Source organism: Aquarana catesbeiana, linkage group LG01 (genome assembly GCF_042186555.1).
Source record: "Aquarana catesbeiana isolate 2022-GZ linkage group LG01, ASM4218655v1, whole genome shotgun sequence".
Lineage (NCBI taxonomy): Eukaryota > Metazoa > Chordata > Amphibia > Anura > Ranidae > Aquarana > Aquarana catesbeiana.
Genome location: NC_133324.1, coordinates 285,891,457 through 285,909,538, shown reverse-complemented (window position 1 = coordinate 285,909,538; position 18,082 = coordinate 285,891,457). Strand labels below are relative to the sequence as shown.

The 18,082-nt window shown below is 41.6% G+C and overlaps 1 protein-coding gene across 2 annotated transcripts in view; it reads left to right on the top strand.

Annotated features, from left to right (window-relative positions):
- SMPD4 (sphingomyelin phosphodiesterase 4) overlaps nucleotides 1–18,082 on the top strand; it is a 95,427-nt gene that overhangs the window by 17,402 nt on the left and 59,943 nt on the right. For both annotated transcript variants that reach the window (XM_073629221.1, XM_073629220.1), the window contains exons 4-8: nucleotides 2,527–2,602; nucleotides 2,762–2,870; nucleotides 3,033–3,085; nucleotides 5,027–5,175; nucleotides 5,718–5,847. In XM_073629221.1, the coding sequence (XP_073485322.1) occupies nucleotides 2,527–2,602; nucleotides 2,762–2,870; nucleotides 3,033–3,085; nucleotides 5,027–5,175; nucleotides 5,718–5,847 (517 nt within the window). The remainder of the gene's footprint in view (nucleotides 1–2,526; nucleotides 2,603–2,761; nucleotides 2,871–3,032; nucleotides 3,086–5,026; nucleotides 5,176–5,717; nucleotides 5,848–18,082) is intronic.

Below are 18,082 nucleotides of genomic sequence, written 5' to 3'. Positions count from 1 at the left end.
AGTGCTAATTGGTGTATTTTGACAGTGGGAAAGTCTCCCTGCCGCCTGAAAACATTAACTCAGCTGGAGTGATTTCCCCCATCCACCTCGAATGTGTGGATGATAGAATTGGGTTATTTTTTTTTTCGTTCAACCCGCTGGTTGAAAGAACAAGAAAATGATCAATGAATGTGCTGTCTTAGAGTTCCAACAGTATATCTAAACAGACTGTTTTTGAGGCACCACAGTCTCCTGCCATCACCTCAGGGTTGCAAAGGATCATTTTGGAACTCGCTGAATGCAGTACCTACTACCCTGCATTTGGAGAATCGGTCTTCTGCATCCAGCTTTAGAACTCAGATACCAATTCTACAAGTGGGGGGTGATTGGGAATGCTGGTGTGTCCTTGAGTAGTTTGTTTCTCTTGCATTCAGAGGCAAAGCACCCCTCCCACCTCTTTATCTCTTTCTCCAGCCCATGTGCTAACTCAATGTCTGGAGCTGTGCCCCATCTGGGGCATCCACACTCCTGTCCTTGGGGAATAAAAGCCCTTCATGGTACATGGCATCACTACTCGCTGATCCATATCAACAAGGTTGATCTGGACTAGCTCTGCCTGTTTCCACCTGGATAAGGACATGGATTCCTAGTGTTGCCCATTGATACCTGCAGCTTCTTTGATCATTGGCTCTGTTTCCCTAAATGTTAATGCTTTGAGAACTGGTTCCTCTCATCCAGCAGCCGTTGCACCATGAGGAGAGGTTTGTGCACCTCAGATCTTGCGTGGTGGGCAGAGATGATTGCTGGAGTGCCTCTCTGAATCAATGGCAAGTGGAAAACCCTATTTTCCTGCAGATACCCTCTGCCAGGGACAAAGTATGTCCTGATGACTTCAGGGGAACCTGTTCATCTAGGCATAGGTCCTACTTCTGTTGCTAATCCGCATCCTCTTGATTAGAAGGCCTTTTAGATTCACTTGTTATGCCCTTAGCAATACTACTGAGATTCCTGTCCCTGTATACACAGCACCCTACCCTTTTAGTCTTATTGACTTGGGTTCTGAAATCTCCAGCGATCTCATGAGCCACTTCACACACCTTATGGGTTTTCGCGTTGTGCTAAAACCGATATTTCCCTGGTAACTATCACCTAGTGAGATTGTTCTGTGGCCAGACAACTTTCTAAGTCATAGGGTCTCCATTCCCAAATGGATGGAGGGTGTAAAAGCCTTGGGCCTTCCCATGAAAAATGACTGGTCTTTCTCACCTGGACCTATTTTGTCCTATGTTCCTTCTAGGTGTCGTCTCCAATTTTCTGCTGACCAAATTATATTGTGGGTCATTTTTCCCCTTCAAGGGAATGTATGGGTTCACTTTCTGTTTTCCTTTGTGGATTTTGGTTGATCGCCTTTTTGCTGGTTCAGGTTTTGCTTTTCTCTACTGTGTGCAGTCTTTCTCTCTGGTGGTGACCTGCTATCTATGTCTTGAGCTCTAGGATGAGTCTCTGTGCCCTCCCCCTGGATGTCATGGTGACTTCCTAATCTGGCAGGGGTCTGGTCCTCACCTGATCCAGATCCAGATTCAGACTTTGGTCCTTCAGTTGGCTTCATGCAGCCTGTTAGTTGCATTTTTATTGCCCACTCCTCATTTTGACAGCTTTTGGATGTCCTGACTGTATCTGAATTCCTGTGCCCTTCAAGGGACGAAAAAGAAAATAGACTTTTTTTATACTTGCCCTAAAATTGTTTTCTTGGAGTCCATTGAGGGACACAGGTCCCACCCACCTGTGTTTTTAATGTTCATACTCTTGGTACTGCTTGCTACAAACTGAGGCATGCTTGATGCATGAGGCGTTATCATGGGACGGCTTTCAATTTTTTAATTTTTTTGTTGTTGTTTCTCAGTACCCAATATTTCTCTAGGCAGCAGTGTAACCCGACTGTGCCTGAATTACAGTGGCCCTCAAAACTCCAAGAAAATGATTTTCTGGTAAGTAACAAAATCCTATTGTCTCTTGCCAAATGGTTTTTGGTGAGGTGAGGCCAAAAAAAAGTAGTTTTAAAGTGGGAGTAAACTCCCATCTCTGACTTTTACCTATCTGTAAGCCTATAATAAGATATTTACTGTACATGCAAACGGTGATGCATGTGCTCTGAAGGAATGCTCTGAAGGCAGCTTCCACACGCATGCGCGGGAGTGACGTCATCGCTGCACTGGCCATTCACACAGCCGGAGTCCGCATCTGGAAGGAAGTCCAGGTGAAGATGAAAACCCTCTCATTGGTGACAGTGCGACGCTGGAGGGCTTCGTTTTCTGGTAAGTTTCACATATTGTGCTAGTATGTGATGCATACTAGCACATTATGGCTTTACCTTGCAGGTTGCAAAAAAAAAAAATGGCACAGCAGTTTACTACCACTTTTACTGAATTGGGATGTAATTTTTGTAATTGTTGATTGATAAACTTTTGTCTGTTATCTCCTAATGGTTTTTCTTTTGCAATGTTTTTTTTCTGAATTAAAATCTTTTTTACTTTTTATTTAACACAGTGGTGCAATGATGAAGCTTGTTTATAAGCTACAAGCAGAGGAATACAAATATGATTTCCCTGTTTCATATCTGCCAGTAAGTTATCCTTTTTATTACGTTGTCAAAATATTCACAGTATCCCCACTGTTATCTCTGGCTGTCATAGAATTAATGTGCAAATTGTCAGTGTACGCAACCCAGCTAATCATATTTGCTTTAATTTTTGCTTACCTCACCTTTGTTTTGGTCGATCAGGGTCCAGTCCGTGCATCTATACAGGAGCGAGTTTTACCTGAATGTCCTCTGTATCATAACAAGATCCAGTTTCCAACATCTGGAGGCCTTGGTCTCAATCTTGCCCTGAGTATCCTTTATAACTGTTTGTATATTCATTCATACTCATCCAGTGTCTGAAACGGCAATTGTAAAATATGACACTGGAGAAACTGCCTAGCAATACGTTTTATGGTTTTTGTTAAGTACAATTGGTGATTCTGGCATATGATTTCCTTAATGTATTCCTCAGACCCTTTCGAGTATTTTGTTTTCCACTTTGCCATCTGCCTCATCAGACATAGAGTAAGTGAAGACTTTATGGATATAACATTTTATTTGTGAACAACTGTCCATATATTAAAAAAAAAAAAAACACATTTGGTGCAACGCCAAATACGAGTTCTGTTTTTGAACAAGGCATGGAATGCTGCCAGGACCAACTCCCCTTTCTTTATCCATCTTCCCACAGCAGTACCAGTCCTATTTCTCTCAACCTACATAAACCAATCGTATCCTACTCTATAAAGGAAGAAATGCCACTTCTTCCTTCCCTAGAGAATTATTTACTCATTTTGGAGGATGTGTTGGGCTTCTTAATTGCTGGTCACAAAACAATCGTATGTTTACAACAAATCTTGTACCATCTCTCATTTTTTTTCCCTTCCTCTTCAACACTGTTGAAGGGCCTAAATTGGCCAAGCAAATTTGTGTGATTTGCTGGCCCTGTTCTTGCCCCCATCTCTATCATACCCCTCTTTAGCAGCTTCCCATAGATAACTGCTGTGATTGGTCACGTGTATTTTATGCCACTCTGAGCTGCTCTCTGATCAGAGAGACAGGGTAATATGCAGTACTTGTTTATAGGGTTGCACCGATACCAGTTTTTTAAGACCAAGTACGAGTACCGATACTTTTCCTCAAGTACTCGCCGATACCTATTTTTCTGTTTTTTGGGTTTTTTTTGTTTTTTTGTTTTACATTTTTATAACGTTAACTTTTTTTGGTAGGGAGGGGGTTATTGTTTAGGGTAGGGAGGGGGTATTTGGGAACCCAATCAATGCACAGCAACACCCAGCAGACCTGCCCTCCTCCTCCAAGAACTTCTGCAGCAGCAAAGCCTGGCTCAGTGCAGGACACACTACTCGGCAGGCAGATCTGTCACCCCGCAGGGGAGCCCGAGGAGGAGAAGCACATCGCCAGAGGACACAAAAAACTGAGCCGCTGCAAGAGGGGGCAGAGGCGGGGTTGGATAGGGAAATCCCCACTGACAGCTGAAACGTCATTGGTTGGTAAGGACGTGGCGGACCCACTCCTTAACAACTAATACCTGCATTCTTTTGTATACATTTCATCTGTCAGCAGGGGAATTGCACTGACAGATAAAAGAGCCAAACCTGAAGGTATCGGTTTCAGGTATCGGCGCATTTACACGAGTACTGATACTCGTGCAAATGCTTAGTATCAGCACCGATATCCGCATCGGTGCAACCCTACTTGTTTACAATGTTATGTATAATAAAAAGAAAAGTCAAACTTGCAAACGTGCAAATTGCTGTGATCTTGGAGGAACACCAAAGAATGGTTGGCTTCTCCTTCACTGTCCCTCTAAACAGAAAATTATTTGTTGTAGTGTGTGAAGCCTATATGATCATCTACATCAGGGGTGTCAAACTGCAGCCCTCCAGCTATTGTGGAACTACAAGGTCCATCATGCCTCTGCCTTTGGGAGTCATGCTTGTAACTGTCAGCCTTGCAATGCTTTACGTGACTTGTAGTTCCACAACAGCTGGAGGGCCGCAGTTTGAGACCCCTGACCTACATGACCAGTGAAGAGTACATTACCCTTGCAGTAGCAAAAAAAATTTAAATGTATATATTTAATAAAAAATGCACCACATATATTTGAGATGCGCATTACGTATCTTGCCAAATTTGTATAGCTTGATTATTGAGCAAGTACTCCCTCATTGTGTCTATATGTTGATATGTGTATCCTGTAATGGAACATTGTTATTATTTATCCTAGAACGTCCCTTTGGGCTGCACAATCCGCTTATTCTCTGTTATTATATAACGTATTTATTCCTGCTTTTTATCTTTTTAACAAAGCTGTTTTTTGTACGCGAAAGGAAAATGCAGACAAATCTTGCCATAGCCAGCAGAAAAAAGCAGCAGGCCTAATAATTTTATATAGTGATTGCTAATGTGTTGTGTTAACTGAGGACATTAATTCTTTTCTTATAGAATGACTCTGATCACCTGGCAAGCACCTCCCAGAGTGCCTATTTCATCCTGGTGGATACATACCTAAAATGGTTTCTTCCAACAGAGGGAAATGTTCCACCTCCCAATTTCTCCAATCCTGGTGGGGCTGTGCCATCGCCAGCTCCAAGGTAGCAGATTTTCTGTCTGTATATTTCATAGAACTAGGTTCTGTGTGTTTTTGTGCAAGGCAACCTATATGCTTTATATTGCCATACAGAAGCTGCTATTGCTGACCACCTTTGAAAATACTCATTGCCTGTGCACTCAGTACTAAGTCACTGATTCAGAAAAAGCATGAAGCCATCAAAGTCAAAGCAAAGTCAGCACCTCTGATCTGCATCTTTGGACCAGTAAAGCTGCCAGGCATATGACATTTTTCCAAGCAAAGTTCAGTAATTGCAGCCTACATATTTTTGCTCCTGTACAGGTTTCCTTTGGGTATGTTTTTAGGGCTTAAGTAATAGTTGCACACAGCTTTGATTAATTAAAATGGTAATAGCTTAGTGAGCAATTCAAACATTGTTATAGTAGATACTATATGCCTAGAAATGCTAACAGAGCAAAAATATATGTAATATGCTACTGTTTGTTGATTTTTTTTTTTTTCCCCTTACTAGAACCTGCTTGTTTTTTTTTACTATTCAATCTAGTCCTTGTCCTTTTTTCTTAGATCTCCATCCATATCACTGACCTCTTATGGCACTCACCCTAGCCTTCTAAAGAGGCATATTTCACATCAACACTTGGTGAATGCTGACCCTGCAGCCCAGGAGATCTGGAGGTCAGAGACATTATTGCAGGTATGTGCCAGTCAAATTCAGAATGTCCAGCCCCATTTCTTTACACCCCACCCCTGAAAGCGTTTCAAAGCCATTGCTTAAAGTAAAACTATAGGCAAAAATTACACACATAAAGGGAATAAATAATCGCGCTTATGGATCTGTCTTGGTATGCTGCCTCCCCTAATATAGTCCCCCAAAGGGGTCTATAACCACAGATTGTATAAATAAAGAGGGGTGGTGGCGCTTCCTAGTAGCTAATAGTTCATCAGGTAAATTGAATTTCCATTCCTCGTGGGGGCGAGGGGATCCGGTGAGTGGGGACACTTGAGGGGGAGCACGAAGTCACAAGTGGAATTGTCTGAACACCTACAGTCACTGAATTTTTTGAACATTCACAGTCACTGTGTTTATGTCAACGATTATGAATGGAAATTCAATTTACCTGATGAACTATTAGCTACACGCAGCAAGATTTGTTGGAATATTTGCACTTATTAATTTGGGATGTTAACCCCGAGGGGGGTTCCACATATAATTATGGACTATCACTAAGTCTTTATGTAAAAATATCTGTTTGTTTACATTATTTTTTGCACATGTGTTCACTGCGTATATATATTTCGTTTATGACTCATAATTGAGGGTATGTGCTCTATTATGGTCTATACCAGTACTAATATATAGGACGGGCAATTTGTAGCTAGTTATCTAGCATACACTTGGAGATTTGCACATTAAAGCATATTTACCAATAGGAAACACTCACTATGTTTCTGGCAGGATCACTTCACTAAGTAAATAACAGCCCTTTACCAGTCACGTATTTATAGGTCACTGAATATTAATATTAAATATTAAAAATTAATTTTTCTTTTTTCTCACACTTGGCACCTTTACCCAAACTAGGAAGCGCCACCACCCCTCTTTATTTATACAAAAATTACACACACACACACACACACACACACTCACACACACTCACACACACTAGCGCTATAAACCGTCATGAAAGCAACGTTATACAGTGCATTGAAAAATATATACCAACATTTCATGTTTATATGAAGAGTGCAAAGTCCAGTGGCTGTAACCAGTGATATATAGAGTCACCAATATAGTGAGTTCATAAAGTCAAATAGCCCAAAAATAAGGAGGACTTTGAATCCACTCTTAGAAAGAAAACACTTTTGGTAGTGAGATGAAGTAAGACTGGCCGATGTAACACCAGGGATAGTGTGTCCTCCACCCGGGGAATATAGATGGATACTTTTACCCGACAAGGTGGACTCACATGCCAGCGGCAGTGGGTCAATTGAGCTTATGGCGATCAAAGCCTGGAACTCCAATGCTGTGCTCTGGAACTCCCACGGCACAGGATGGACCTGGAACTCAGTTGCGGAACAATCCAGATGTAGGTATAAAAGTACTCTTAACCAAACCAATGTGGGGATACTGAAAGACAAAAAGGCTCCATATGGTGCAGGTCAAAAAAGCGGATTTATTATAAAAAGTACATACATCAAGTCACAGATGTGTACAAAAAATTTGATCACAAGGATAAGAAGCAATGTAGGGAGCTGTAGAATGCGAGACCAACGCATTTCGTCCCAATATACATCAACTGGGGTATAACGCAGCTCCCCCCACATTGCCCATATTGATAAAATACCTAAATGGTCAAATGATTGCAGGTGAGAGCCTCCGCTCACGGCACCAGAACCGGAAGCATGGCCATCGGCGTGAGTTGCACGCCTTGCTCTGAAAGCCGATGGACAGAAAAAACAGCAACAATCATATGACCCTGTGTGAGGCGTCTAGGCCAAACTTACAACCAGGATGTACCGCCGTCACCATGTCTTAATCTAAATGTAATGACGACACCACGTCTTCCAGCGAGACGCGCTCCAAACCTCAAAAGAACGTCAGTCATGTGACTCCTCATGGAGCACATGAGCCTCGTTGCCGACATAGCGCAATGATGTCATTTTTTTCAGGTATTTACCAAAACCTGGACAAAACGGTGTTAATGCGGGCCCTAAATTACACCACTCAGCGCCAGGACAAGATGCAGTCTCAACCGCAAAAAACAATTGGAAAAGATGAATAAAATACAAATAGAACCGTCCAATTTGCTAATGCGCAAGAAAAGCACGGGAAAAAAACAAAAGAGCAGCTGTTTAAAATTATACATAAAACATAATAATAGTGGTATAGCATAATCATACATAAAGACTATAGTATCACACTAAACAGCGCTAATGTTGAGCAGAGGTAAACGTACATGCGGCCAACTTCACATGAAAAAAGTCCTTTTTACAAAAAGCGGTGATAAATACAGAGTGTAGTTCAGACAGTGTCCACCAGGTGTTTGTAAAGCAGATTCTCAGTGTGCACCTTCCACCAGTCAATCAGATCCCACCATGTGATGACACTCCCCTCAGGGGGTTAAACTCACCAGAACTAGGTAGTATTAAGCCTTCAAGGAAATAACAACCAAACCACAAACTGCTGCTACCACCACTCCGGAGGATTCTCAGATGATCAGGGACCGAAATTAAATCAACAACAAAAGAAAAGCGCACATAGCGTAATCCTGTTTATTGAGTAGAAATCCCGTCACATCACACAAAACCCCCACCCTTCAATAAAGGTTTGTACATTAGCATAGCAATCAACTAAGCACATCATAAGAGGCGTTTACTTCACCGCAGTAGACAAGCCACCGGCTCAGCTGTCCAGGAGCCGCTATCCACTTCCTGGTTCGCGGTGGAACGCAAACGTCACTTCCAGCGTCGCGTAAGCCATGCCCTGATGCGTTTCGTCATATCCTGACTTCGACAGAGGGCGTGGCTACACGACAAAAGCACGGCTTAAAAATTGTACCACCTCTACCTCCTCAGCCAATCACAGTGTAGACGGCGTGACGGCTGGTGCACGCCGTCCGCCGAAGTAAACACAGACGGCTTAGTACAGGAGGAGACGAGGGACATTTCGCCACACTGCACTTATTATAGCATGAATACAAAATATGTATATCCATACACCCACTAGCCAGATAGGCTAGAATGTGGGTGTATACATAGTCACTACATATTATATTCTTCTTCATGGGGCTAAAACTTATATACATGTGCAAAATACCGCATATTAACCACTTACCAACCGGCCCATAGCCGAATGACGGCTGCAGGGCGGTTGGATAACTCTGAGAGGACGTACTATGACGTCCTCCCAGAATTCCCCTCTCGCGCGCCCCCTGGGGCGCGCACCCGAACACATCCGTGACCGCCGTGTCCAGAGGACCCGGCGCATCACGGATCCCGGTAAATGGCCGCTGGTCGCGGGCGTTTACCATGTGATCGCGCCGTCAAATGACGGCGCGATCACATGTAAACAGACCGGCGTCATCTGATGACGCCGGTTCCTCTCCTCCCCTCCTGTGTACGGATCGGTACACAGTGAGCGGGGAGGGGGATGGATGGATGTCTGCAGCGCTGTGGGCTGTATGTGTAGTGCCCACAGCGCTGCACAGAGACATCCAGCCATCCATCCATCCATGCTCAGCCATCCCTTCTGCTGTGCAATACTCTGCAATACCCCCACAATACTCTGCAATGCTGTGCAATACTCTGCAATACCCCCACAATACTCTGCTATGCTGTGCAATACTCTGCAATACCCCCACAATACTCTGCAATGCTGTGCAATACTCTGCAATGCCCCCACAATACTCTGCAATGCTGTGCAATACTCTGCAATGCCCCCACAATACTCTGCAATGCTGTGCAATACTCTGCAATGCCCCCACAATACTCTGCAATGCTGTGCAATACTCTGCAATACCCCCACAATACACTGCAATGCTGTGCAATACACTGCAATGCCCCCACAATACTCTGCAATGCTGTGCAATACTCTGCCATGCCCCCGCCATACTCTGCCATGCCCCCGCCATACTCTGCCATGCCCCCGCCATACTCTGCCATGCCCCCGCCATACTCTGCCATACCCCGCCATGCTGAGCCATGCTCAGCTGTACTCGCCCTCTGTATGTGGCCAGGCTGTGGAAGTCTCACACATGTGGTATCGCCGTACTCAGGAGGAGCAGGAGAATCTATTTTGGGGTGTCATTTTTGGTATGTACATGTTATGTGGTAGAAATATTGTATAAATGGACAACTTTGTGTTAAAAAAAAAAACAAACGTTTTAACCACTTCCCGCCCGCCGGCCGTCATACAACGTCCTTGACTTTGTGCGAAGATATCTGAATGATGGTTGCAGCTACAGGCATCATTCAGATATCAGCTTTTTCAGCCGGCGATTCCCTGTTCCACTGCTTGATTGTTCTTACGGGAGGCGAGAGGGGATGTCCCCCCCTCCCGCGCTTCTACCGACTCACCGCTACGATCGAAGCCAGGATCTTTTTTTTTTTTTTTTTTTTTTTTTTTTTTTTATTTCAGGCTTCCCAGCCTAGAGGTGAGATGTGGGGTCTTATTGACCCCATATCTCACTGTAAAGAGGGCCTGTCATGCCATATTCCTATTACAAGGATGTTTATATTCCTTGTAATAGGAATAAAAGTGGTCAAAATTTTTTTTTTTTGGAAAAAAGCATCAAACTAAAATAAATAAAGTAAAATGAACAATAAAAAAAAAAAAAAAAATTTTTTTAAAGCGCCCCTGTCCCTGTGTGCTCGCATGCAGAAGCGAACGCATACGTAAGTCCCGCTCACATATGAAAACGGTGTTCAAACCACACATGTGAGGTATCGCTGCGATCGGTAGAGCGAGAGCAATAATTTTGGCCCTAGACCTCCTCTGTAACTCAAAACATGTAACCAGTAAAAAATTTTAAAGCGTCGCCTATGGGGATTTTTGAGTAGCAAAGTTTGGTGCCATTCCACAAGCGCATGCAATTTTGAAAGGTGACATGTTGGGTATCTATTTACTCGGCGTAACTTCATCTTTCACATTATGCAAAAACATTAGGCTAACTTTACTGTTTTGGTTTTTGTAAAGCACAAAACAGTTTTTTTTCCCAAAAAAAGGCATTAAAAAAATTGCTGCGTAAATACCGTGCGAGATAAAAAGTTGCAACGACCGCCATTTTATTCTCTAGGGTCTTTGCTAAAAAAAATATATATATAATGTTTTGGGGTTCTATGTAATTTTCTAGCTAATAAATGATGATTTTTACATGTAGGAGAGAAATGTCAGAATTGGCCTGGGTGCTCCAGAACGCCTGAAGGTGCTCCCCTGCATGTTGGGCCTCTGTATGTGGCCACGCTGTGTAAAAGTCTCACACATGTGGTATCACTATACTCGGGAGTAATAGCAGAATGTGTTTTGGGGTGTAATTTGTGGTATGCATATGCGGTGTGTGAGAAATAACCTGCTAATATGACAATTTTGTGGGAAAAAAAAAAAGTAAAAAAAAAACCTTGATTTTGCAAAGAATTGTGGGAAAAAATGACAACTTCAAAAAACTCACCATGCATCTTTCTAAATACCTTGGAATGTCTTCTTTCCAAAAAGGGGTCATTTGGGGGGTATTTGTACTTTTCTGGCATGTTAGGGTCTCAAGAAATTAGATAGGCCGTCAGTAATTCAGGTGTGATCAATTTTCAGATATTCGCACCATGGCTTTTGGACTCTATAACTTTCACAAAGACCAAATAATATCCACCGATTTGGGTTAATTTTACCAAAGATATGTAGCGGTATAAATTTTGGCCAAAATATATGAAGAAAAATTACTAATTTGCAAAATATTATAACAGAAATGAAGAAAAATGTATTTTTTTACAGATTTTTCTGTCTTTTTTCTTTTACGACGCAAAAAATAAAGAACCCAGCGGTGATTAAATACCACCAAAAGAAAGCTCCATTTGTGTGAAAAAAAGGACAAAAATTTCATATAGTTACAGTGTTGCATGACTGAGTAATTGTCATTCAAAATGTGAGAGCACCAAAAGCTGAAAATTGGTCTGGTTAGGAAGGGGGTTTAAGTGCCCAGTTGTCAAGTGGTTAAACACACATGTGCAAAACTGTAAAATACACCATACGCGGTCTGCTAGATATCAGCGCCAACTTCGTTAACATATATTGAACGGATTATTACATATAAAAAGCCCCTAATTCAATATAGTACCGTCATTTATACATTGCTCAGTAAAAATCATAGTATTTAACAAGAGATAAGATTATTGTCATAATCATATTTTCAATAAAAACTATTACAAAAAATATTTTTTCACAAAATAATTAATACTCATTGCTGCAGTAAAAAAAAAATCATTAAAATCCAAAACATTAATTACAGTCACAGATTTAACTAAAACAGCTACATAGAACATACTTCCACAAAGCTAGAGACAGCAGATGTATAGATTCTAAATACATATACATTTTCCAATATAAATAAAAGGAAGCAGCATGCATTCACAGAGGAGCTGGAATAGAGCAGAACCAGTATAAATCAGTATAAAAATAGTTTAAAAATAATCCATATAAAAACGACATATATAGGAAAATAATTTATATAAAAATGATTCATATAGAAAATGATTCATATAAAGAGTGGTTCATATAAGAAAAAAGAATCCCAAGGGTCAGTAGTCGCTTATGAAGCAGTTAATATCTAGATCCACGTTCAACCCTTTCGGCGATAATGTATCTGCCAAAAAGATCCATTGGGTCTCTCTCCTAGATAAATCGCAAACAAGGTTTGAGCCCCTCCATTTTGGTTTTAAGTGGTCAACGCCCCAAAATTTGAGGCCTGAAGGGTCCTGATTATGCTTTTATTTGAAATGGAGCGAAACATTGTGGTCTTTAAAATCTATTTTTATATTTGTTATATGCTCTGCAATCCTGACTCTTAAAATCCTCTTAGTGCGTCCTATATAAATGAGCCCACATGGACATTGCAGAGCATAGACCACAAAGGGAGTATTACAAGTAATAAACTCATTGATGGCAAATTCTTTGTTATTAGACGTGGATAAGAAACTTTCCAAAGCCCTCATTGGTCTATCAACTTCCCTACATGCGCGACACCTCCTGCAACTAAAAAAACCTTTTCTATCCCAAAAAGTGGGGGGCCTAGAGGGAGGGTCCAACACCTTCCGCACTATTTTGTCCGCAATGCTCTGGGACCTTCTATAGATAAACTTAGGCCTACATGGTAAAACTGTATGCAACACTTTGTCCATACGCAAAATGTGCCAATGGACATTAAAGATGTCTTCCACCTCCCTATATTGGGAGTGAAACCCGGAGATGAAGCTCCATTCATGATTGTCCATATTCTGAACAAATGGCCCCTCTTCTAAAAAAGAATCTCTGGGTTGCACAGCCAACTCCTGAATAATGGAGTCCAATGCTTCCTCACGATAACCCTTTTCCATAAACTTTTTCTTTATAGTTTGGGCTTGCAGTAAAAAATCCCCTTCTTCCGAACCGTTCCTTTTTACTCTAGTGAGTTGTCCCTTGGGTATATTTTTTAACCACTTAGGGTGATGGCCACTATCAATGGGTAGGTAACTGTTGGAGTCTGTAGGCTTAAAATAGACCCTAGTTCCCAACCTATTCCCTTGTCTGAAGATACTCACATCCAGAAAATGAATATCACTCTGACTAAACTCGCTAGTCAGTCTGATATTATTGACATTGGAATTGAGCTCCCTCAAGAATTCTTGTAAACTCTCACTTGACCCTTCCCAGATAAAAAACAGGTCGTCAATATACCTTTTGTATAGCAAAAGTTGGGTGCGAGTGGGAGAAAAAAATCGCTTTTTCCTCCCACTCCCCCATAAACAAATTTGCTATGCTCGGGGGAAAATTTGGCCCCCATAGCGACGCCTCTACACTGGGAAAAGAACTGGCCGTTAAACCAAAAGAAATTATGGCTTAAACAAAAATCTAGGGCATTCCTGATGAAAACTTTTTGGTTATGTGGTAAATCCTCACGTTGGCACAGGGCCCAGTTAAGAGCTAGAAGGGCATCATCATGTTGAATGATTGAATAGAGGGATGCCACATCCGCAGTGACCAGATAAAGCTCTTGTTTCCCCGTTAAATCGACCTGTTTTGAAATCTGTAGGAGACTCTTAGTGTCCCTGTTAGAGGGAATATGGATCGTGGGAGAGGTAATGAGGGAAGGAATAGATCTGGCAATTCCTATTATACGCCTTCCAACAATCAGTATCAGGTCCCTGTATATAATAGATTTGATCCTTTGAGAGGAAATGAGGATAGAACAAGGTTCCAATCGCCCCGTCCTTTTTTAGGGAGGGGGAGAGGCTGGCAGAAGCGGGGTCGGGGGCAGCCCCACTGAAGGGGGAGGCCTCCAGGGCAGGCACAGCCGAGACAGGATTATCACAAACCACAATGGAGGGAACAGCCGCAACGGGAGGGAGATTATGTTCATCATCCCAGTCAGTAGAGAGAAGAACAAGGGGCTGTAGGGCAGGAAGAAGGGCCCAAAAAAAGGAGAGAGCAGGACTAGGAGGCATTTTTAATTTAAGTAATGTGGTTTTATCCCATAAAGAAACCAACATCTTGCATTTGGGTTTAAAGTGTGGCCTTAACCGGTTCAATACCGGGCAATTTCACCCCCTTCCTTCCCAGGCCAATTTTTAGTTTTCAGCGCTGTCGCACTTTAAACTTCAATTGCGCGGTCGTGCGACGTTGTACCCAAAAGAAATTGACGTCCTTTTTTTCACCACAAATAGAGCTTTTTTTTGGTGGTATTTGATCGCCTCTGCGGTTTTTATTTTTTGCGCTATAAACAAAAGAAGAGCGACAATTTTGAAAAAAACACAATATTTTTTACTTTTTGCTATAATAAATATCCCAATTTTTTTTTTTTGAAAACACATTTTTTCCTCAGTTTTGGCCGATACGTATTCTTCTACATATTTTTGGTAAAAAAAATCGCAATAACCGTATATTGATTGGTTTGCGCAAAAGTTATAGCGTCTACAAAATACGGGATAGATTTATGGCATTTTTAAAAAAAATATATTTTTTTATTTTTTTTTAGCGGCGATCGCGATTTTTTTTTTTTGGTGACTGCGACATTATGGCGGACACATCGGACACTTTTGACACATTTTTGGGACCAATCACATTTATACAGCGATCAATGCTATAAAATTGCATTGATTACTGTGTAAATGTGATAGGCAGTGAAGTGGTTAACCACTAGGGGGCGGGGAGGGGTTAATATGTTTCCTAGGGAATGATTCTAACTGAAGGGGGAGGGGACGCACTAAGGGAGGACACCGATCTGTGTTCCTCCGTTCTGGGAACACAGATCGCTCTCCTCAGAGCTGACAGGCTGTTGATCTGTGTGTTTACACACACAGATCCACATGCCAGCCCGGTTAACGGGTAATCGCGGGTGGCCGGCGGACATCGCGGCCGCCGGGCACACGCACCGGGTCCCGAGGAACGCGGCGGGCGCGCGCGCTCCCGGCGGCGCGCACGCGCCCCCTAGACGGCCGGGAATCCCAGGACGTCATATGACGTCCACCCAGGATGGGAGATCCCATCTGTGGACGTCATATGACTATGGGCGGGTAGGGAAGTGGTTAAAAGGCCCATTAATAACTTTGATGTTTTTATTGACATACATAAATATATAAGAAAAATAAATATCAAGAAGCATTTCTTGAATAGGAATTCCCAACCAGCTATAGTCAGGACTTTAGATCCTAGGGACAGTGGATTGAGAAATAAATCCCTCTTTAATCCTCTCAATAGCGCAAATCAGCATGTTGAGGTTTTTAAAGGATTAGTAACACGTGATCTGGAGCAGCTAATACCAAAAAAGAATGTTAATCCCCAACATATAAAGGAAGGAGATATTCATAAGGCCCGCTGATAAGGGGGGTGGGGTAGTGGTTTTAAACAAGGATTTTTATCAGAACCACCTTACTGAGATGTTAAATGATGGTAACACGTATGTGAAATTAGCGAAGGATCCTACTGCGCAATATGAAAAAGATCTTAGGAATCTCGTTAAAATGGGCTATGCAACAGGTGTCTTGTCCAATAGAGAAAGAAGATTTCTTGTACTGAGTAGTAGTAGAATCCCTACAATTTATACCCTTCCTAAGATACATAAGGATCTGAATAACCCCCCCGGGAGGCCAATAGTAAATGGTATTGGCTCCATCACGTTCCGGATGGGCCAATACTTGGATCATTTTCTTCAAGGTAGCGTGACACAGACCAAGGCATATCTTAGGGACACTAAGAGTCTCCTACAGATTTTAAAACCGGTCGATTTAACGGGGAAACAAGAGCTTTATCTGGTCACTGTGGATGTGGCATCCCTCTATTCAATCATTCAACATGATGATGCCCTTCTAGCTCTTAACTGGGCCCTGTGCCAACGTGAGGATTTACCACATAACCAAAAAGTTTTCATCAGGAATGCCCTAGATTTTTGTTTAAGCCATAATTTCTTTTGGTTTAACGGCCAGTTCTTTTCCCAGTGTAGAGGCGTCGCTATGGGGGCCAAATTTGCCCCGAGTATAGCAAATTTGTTTATGGGGGAGTGGGAGGACAAAGTGATTTTTTTTCTCCCACTCGCACCCAACTTTTGCTATACAAAAGGTATATTGATGACCTGTTTTTTATCTGGGAAGGGTCAAGTGAGAGTTTACAAGAATTCTTGAGGGAGCTCAATTCCAATGCCAATAATATCAGACTGACTAGCGAGTTTAGTCAGAGAGAGATTCATTTTCTGGATGTGAGTATCTTCAGACAAGGGAATAGGTTGGGAACTAGGGTCTATTTTAAGCCTACAGACTCCAACAGTTACCTACCCGTTGATAGTGGCCATCACCCTAAGTGGTTAAAAAATATACCCAAGGGACAACTCACTAGAGTAAAAAGGAACTGTTCGGAAGAAGGGGATTTTTTACTGCAAGCCCAAACTATAAAGAAAAAGTTTATGGAAAAGGGTTATCGTGAGGAAGCATTGAACTCCATTATTCAGGAGTTGGCTGTGCAACCCAGAAATTCTTTTTTAGAAGAGGGGCCATTTGTTCAGAATATGGACAATCATGAATGGAGCTTCATCTCCGGGTTTCACTCCCAATATAGGGAGGTGGAAGACATCTTTAATGCCCATTGGCACATTTTGCGTATGGACAAAGTGTTGCATACAGTTTTACCATGTAGGCCTAAGTTTATCTATAGAAGGTCCCAGAGCATTGCGGACAAAATAGTGCGGAAGGTGTTAGACCCTCCCTCTAGGCCCCCCACTTTTTGGGATAGAAAAGGTTTTTTTAGTTGCAGGAGGTGTCGCGCATGTAGGGAAGTTGATAGACCAATGAGGGCTTTGGAAAGTTTCTTATCCACGTCTAATAACAAAGAATTTGCCATCAATGAGTTTATTACTTGTAATACTCCCTTTGTGGTCTATGCTCTGCAATGTCCATGTGGGCTCATTTATATAGGACGCACTAAGAGGCTTTTAAGAGTCAGGATTACAGAGCATATAACAAATATAAAAATAGGTTTTAAAGACCACAATGTTTCGCTCCATTTCAAATAAAAGCATAATCAGGACCCTTCAGGCCTCAAATTTTGGGGCGTTGACCACTTAAAAACAAAATGGAGGGGCTCAAACCTTGTTTGCGATTTATCTAGGAGAGAGACCCAATGGATCTTTTTGGCAGATACATTATCGCCGAAAGGGTTGAACGTGGATCTAGATATTAACTGCTTCATAAGCGACTACTGACCCTTGGGATTCTTTTTTCTTATATGAATCACTCTTTCTATGAATCACTCTTTCTATGAATCATTTTTTATATGAATCATTTTTTATATGAATTATTTTCCTATATAGATCTTTTTTATATGGATTATTTTTAAACTATTTTTATACTGATTTATACTGGTTCTGCTCTATTCCAGCTCCTCTGTGAATGCATGCTGCTTCCTTTTATTTATATTGGAAAATTTATATGTATTTAGAATCTATACATCTGCTGTCTCTAGCTTTGTGGAAGTATGTTCTATGTAGCTGTTTTAGTTAAATCTGTGACTGTAATTAATGTTTTGGATTTTAACGATTTTTTTTTTTTTTTACTGCAGCAATGAGTATTAATTTGTGAAAAAATATTTTTTGTAATAGTTCTTTTATTGAAAATATGATTATGACAATAATCTTATCTCTTGTTAAATACTATGATTTTTACTGAGCAATGTATAAATGACGGTACTATATTGAATT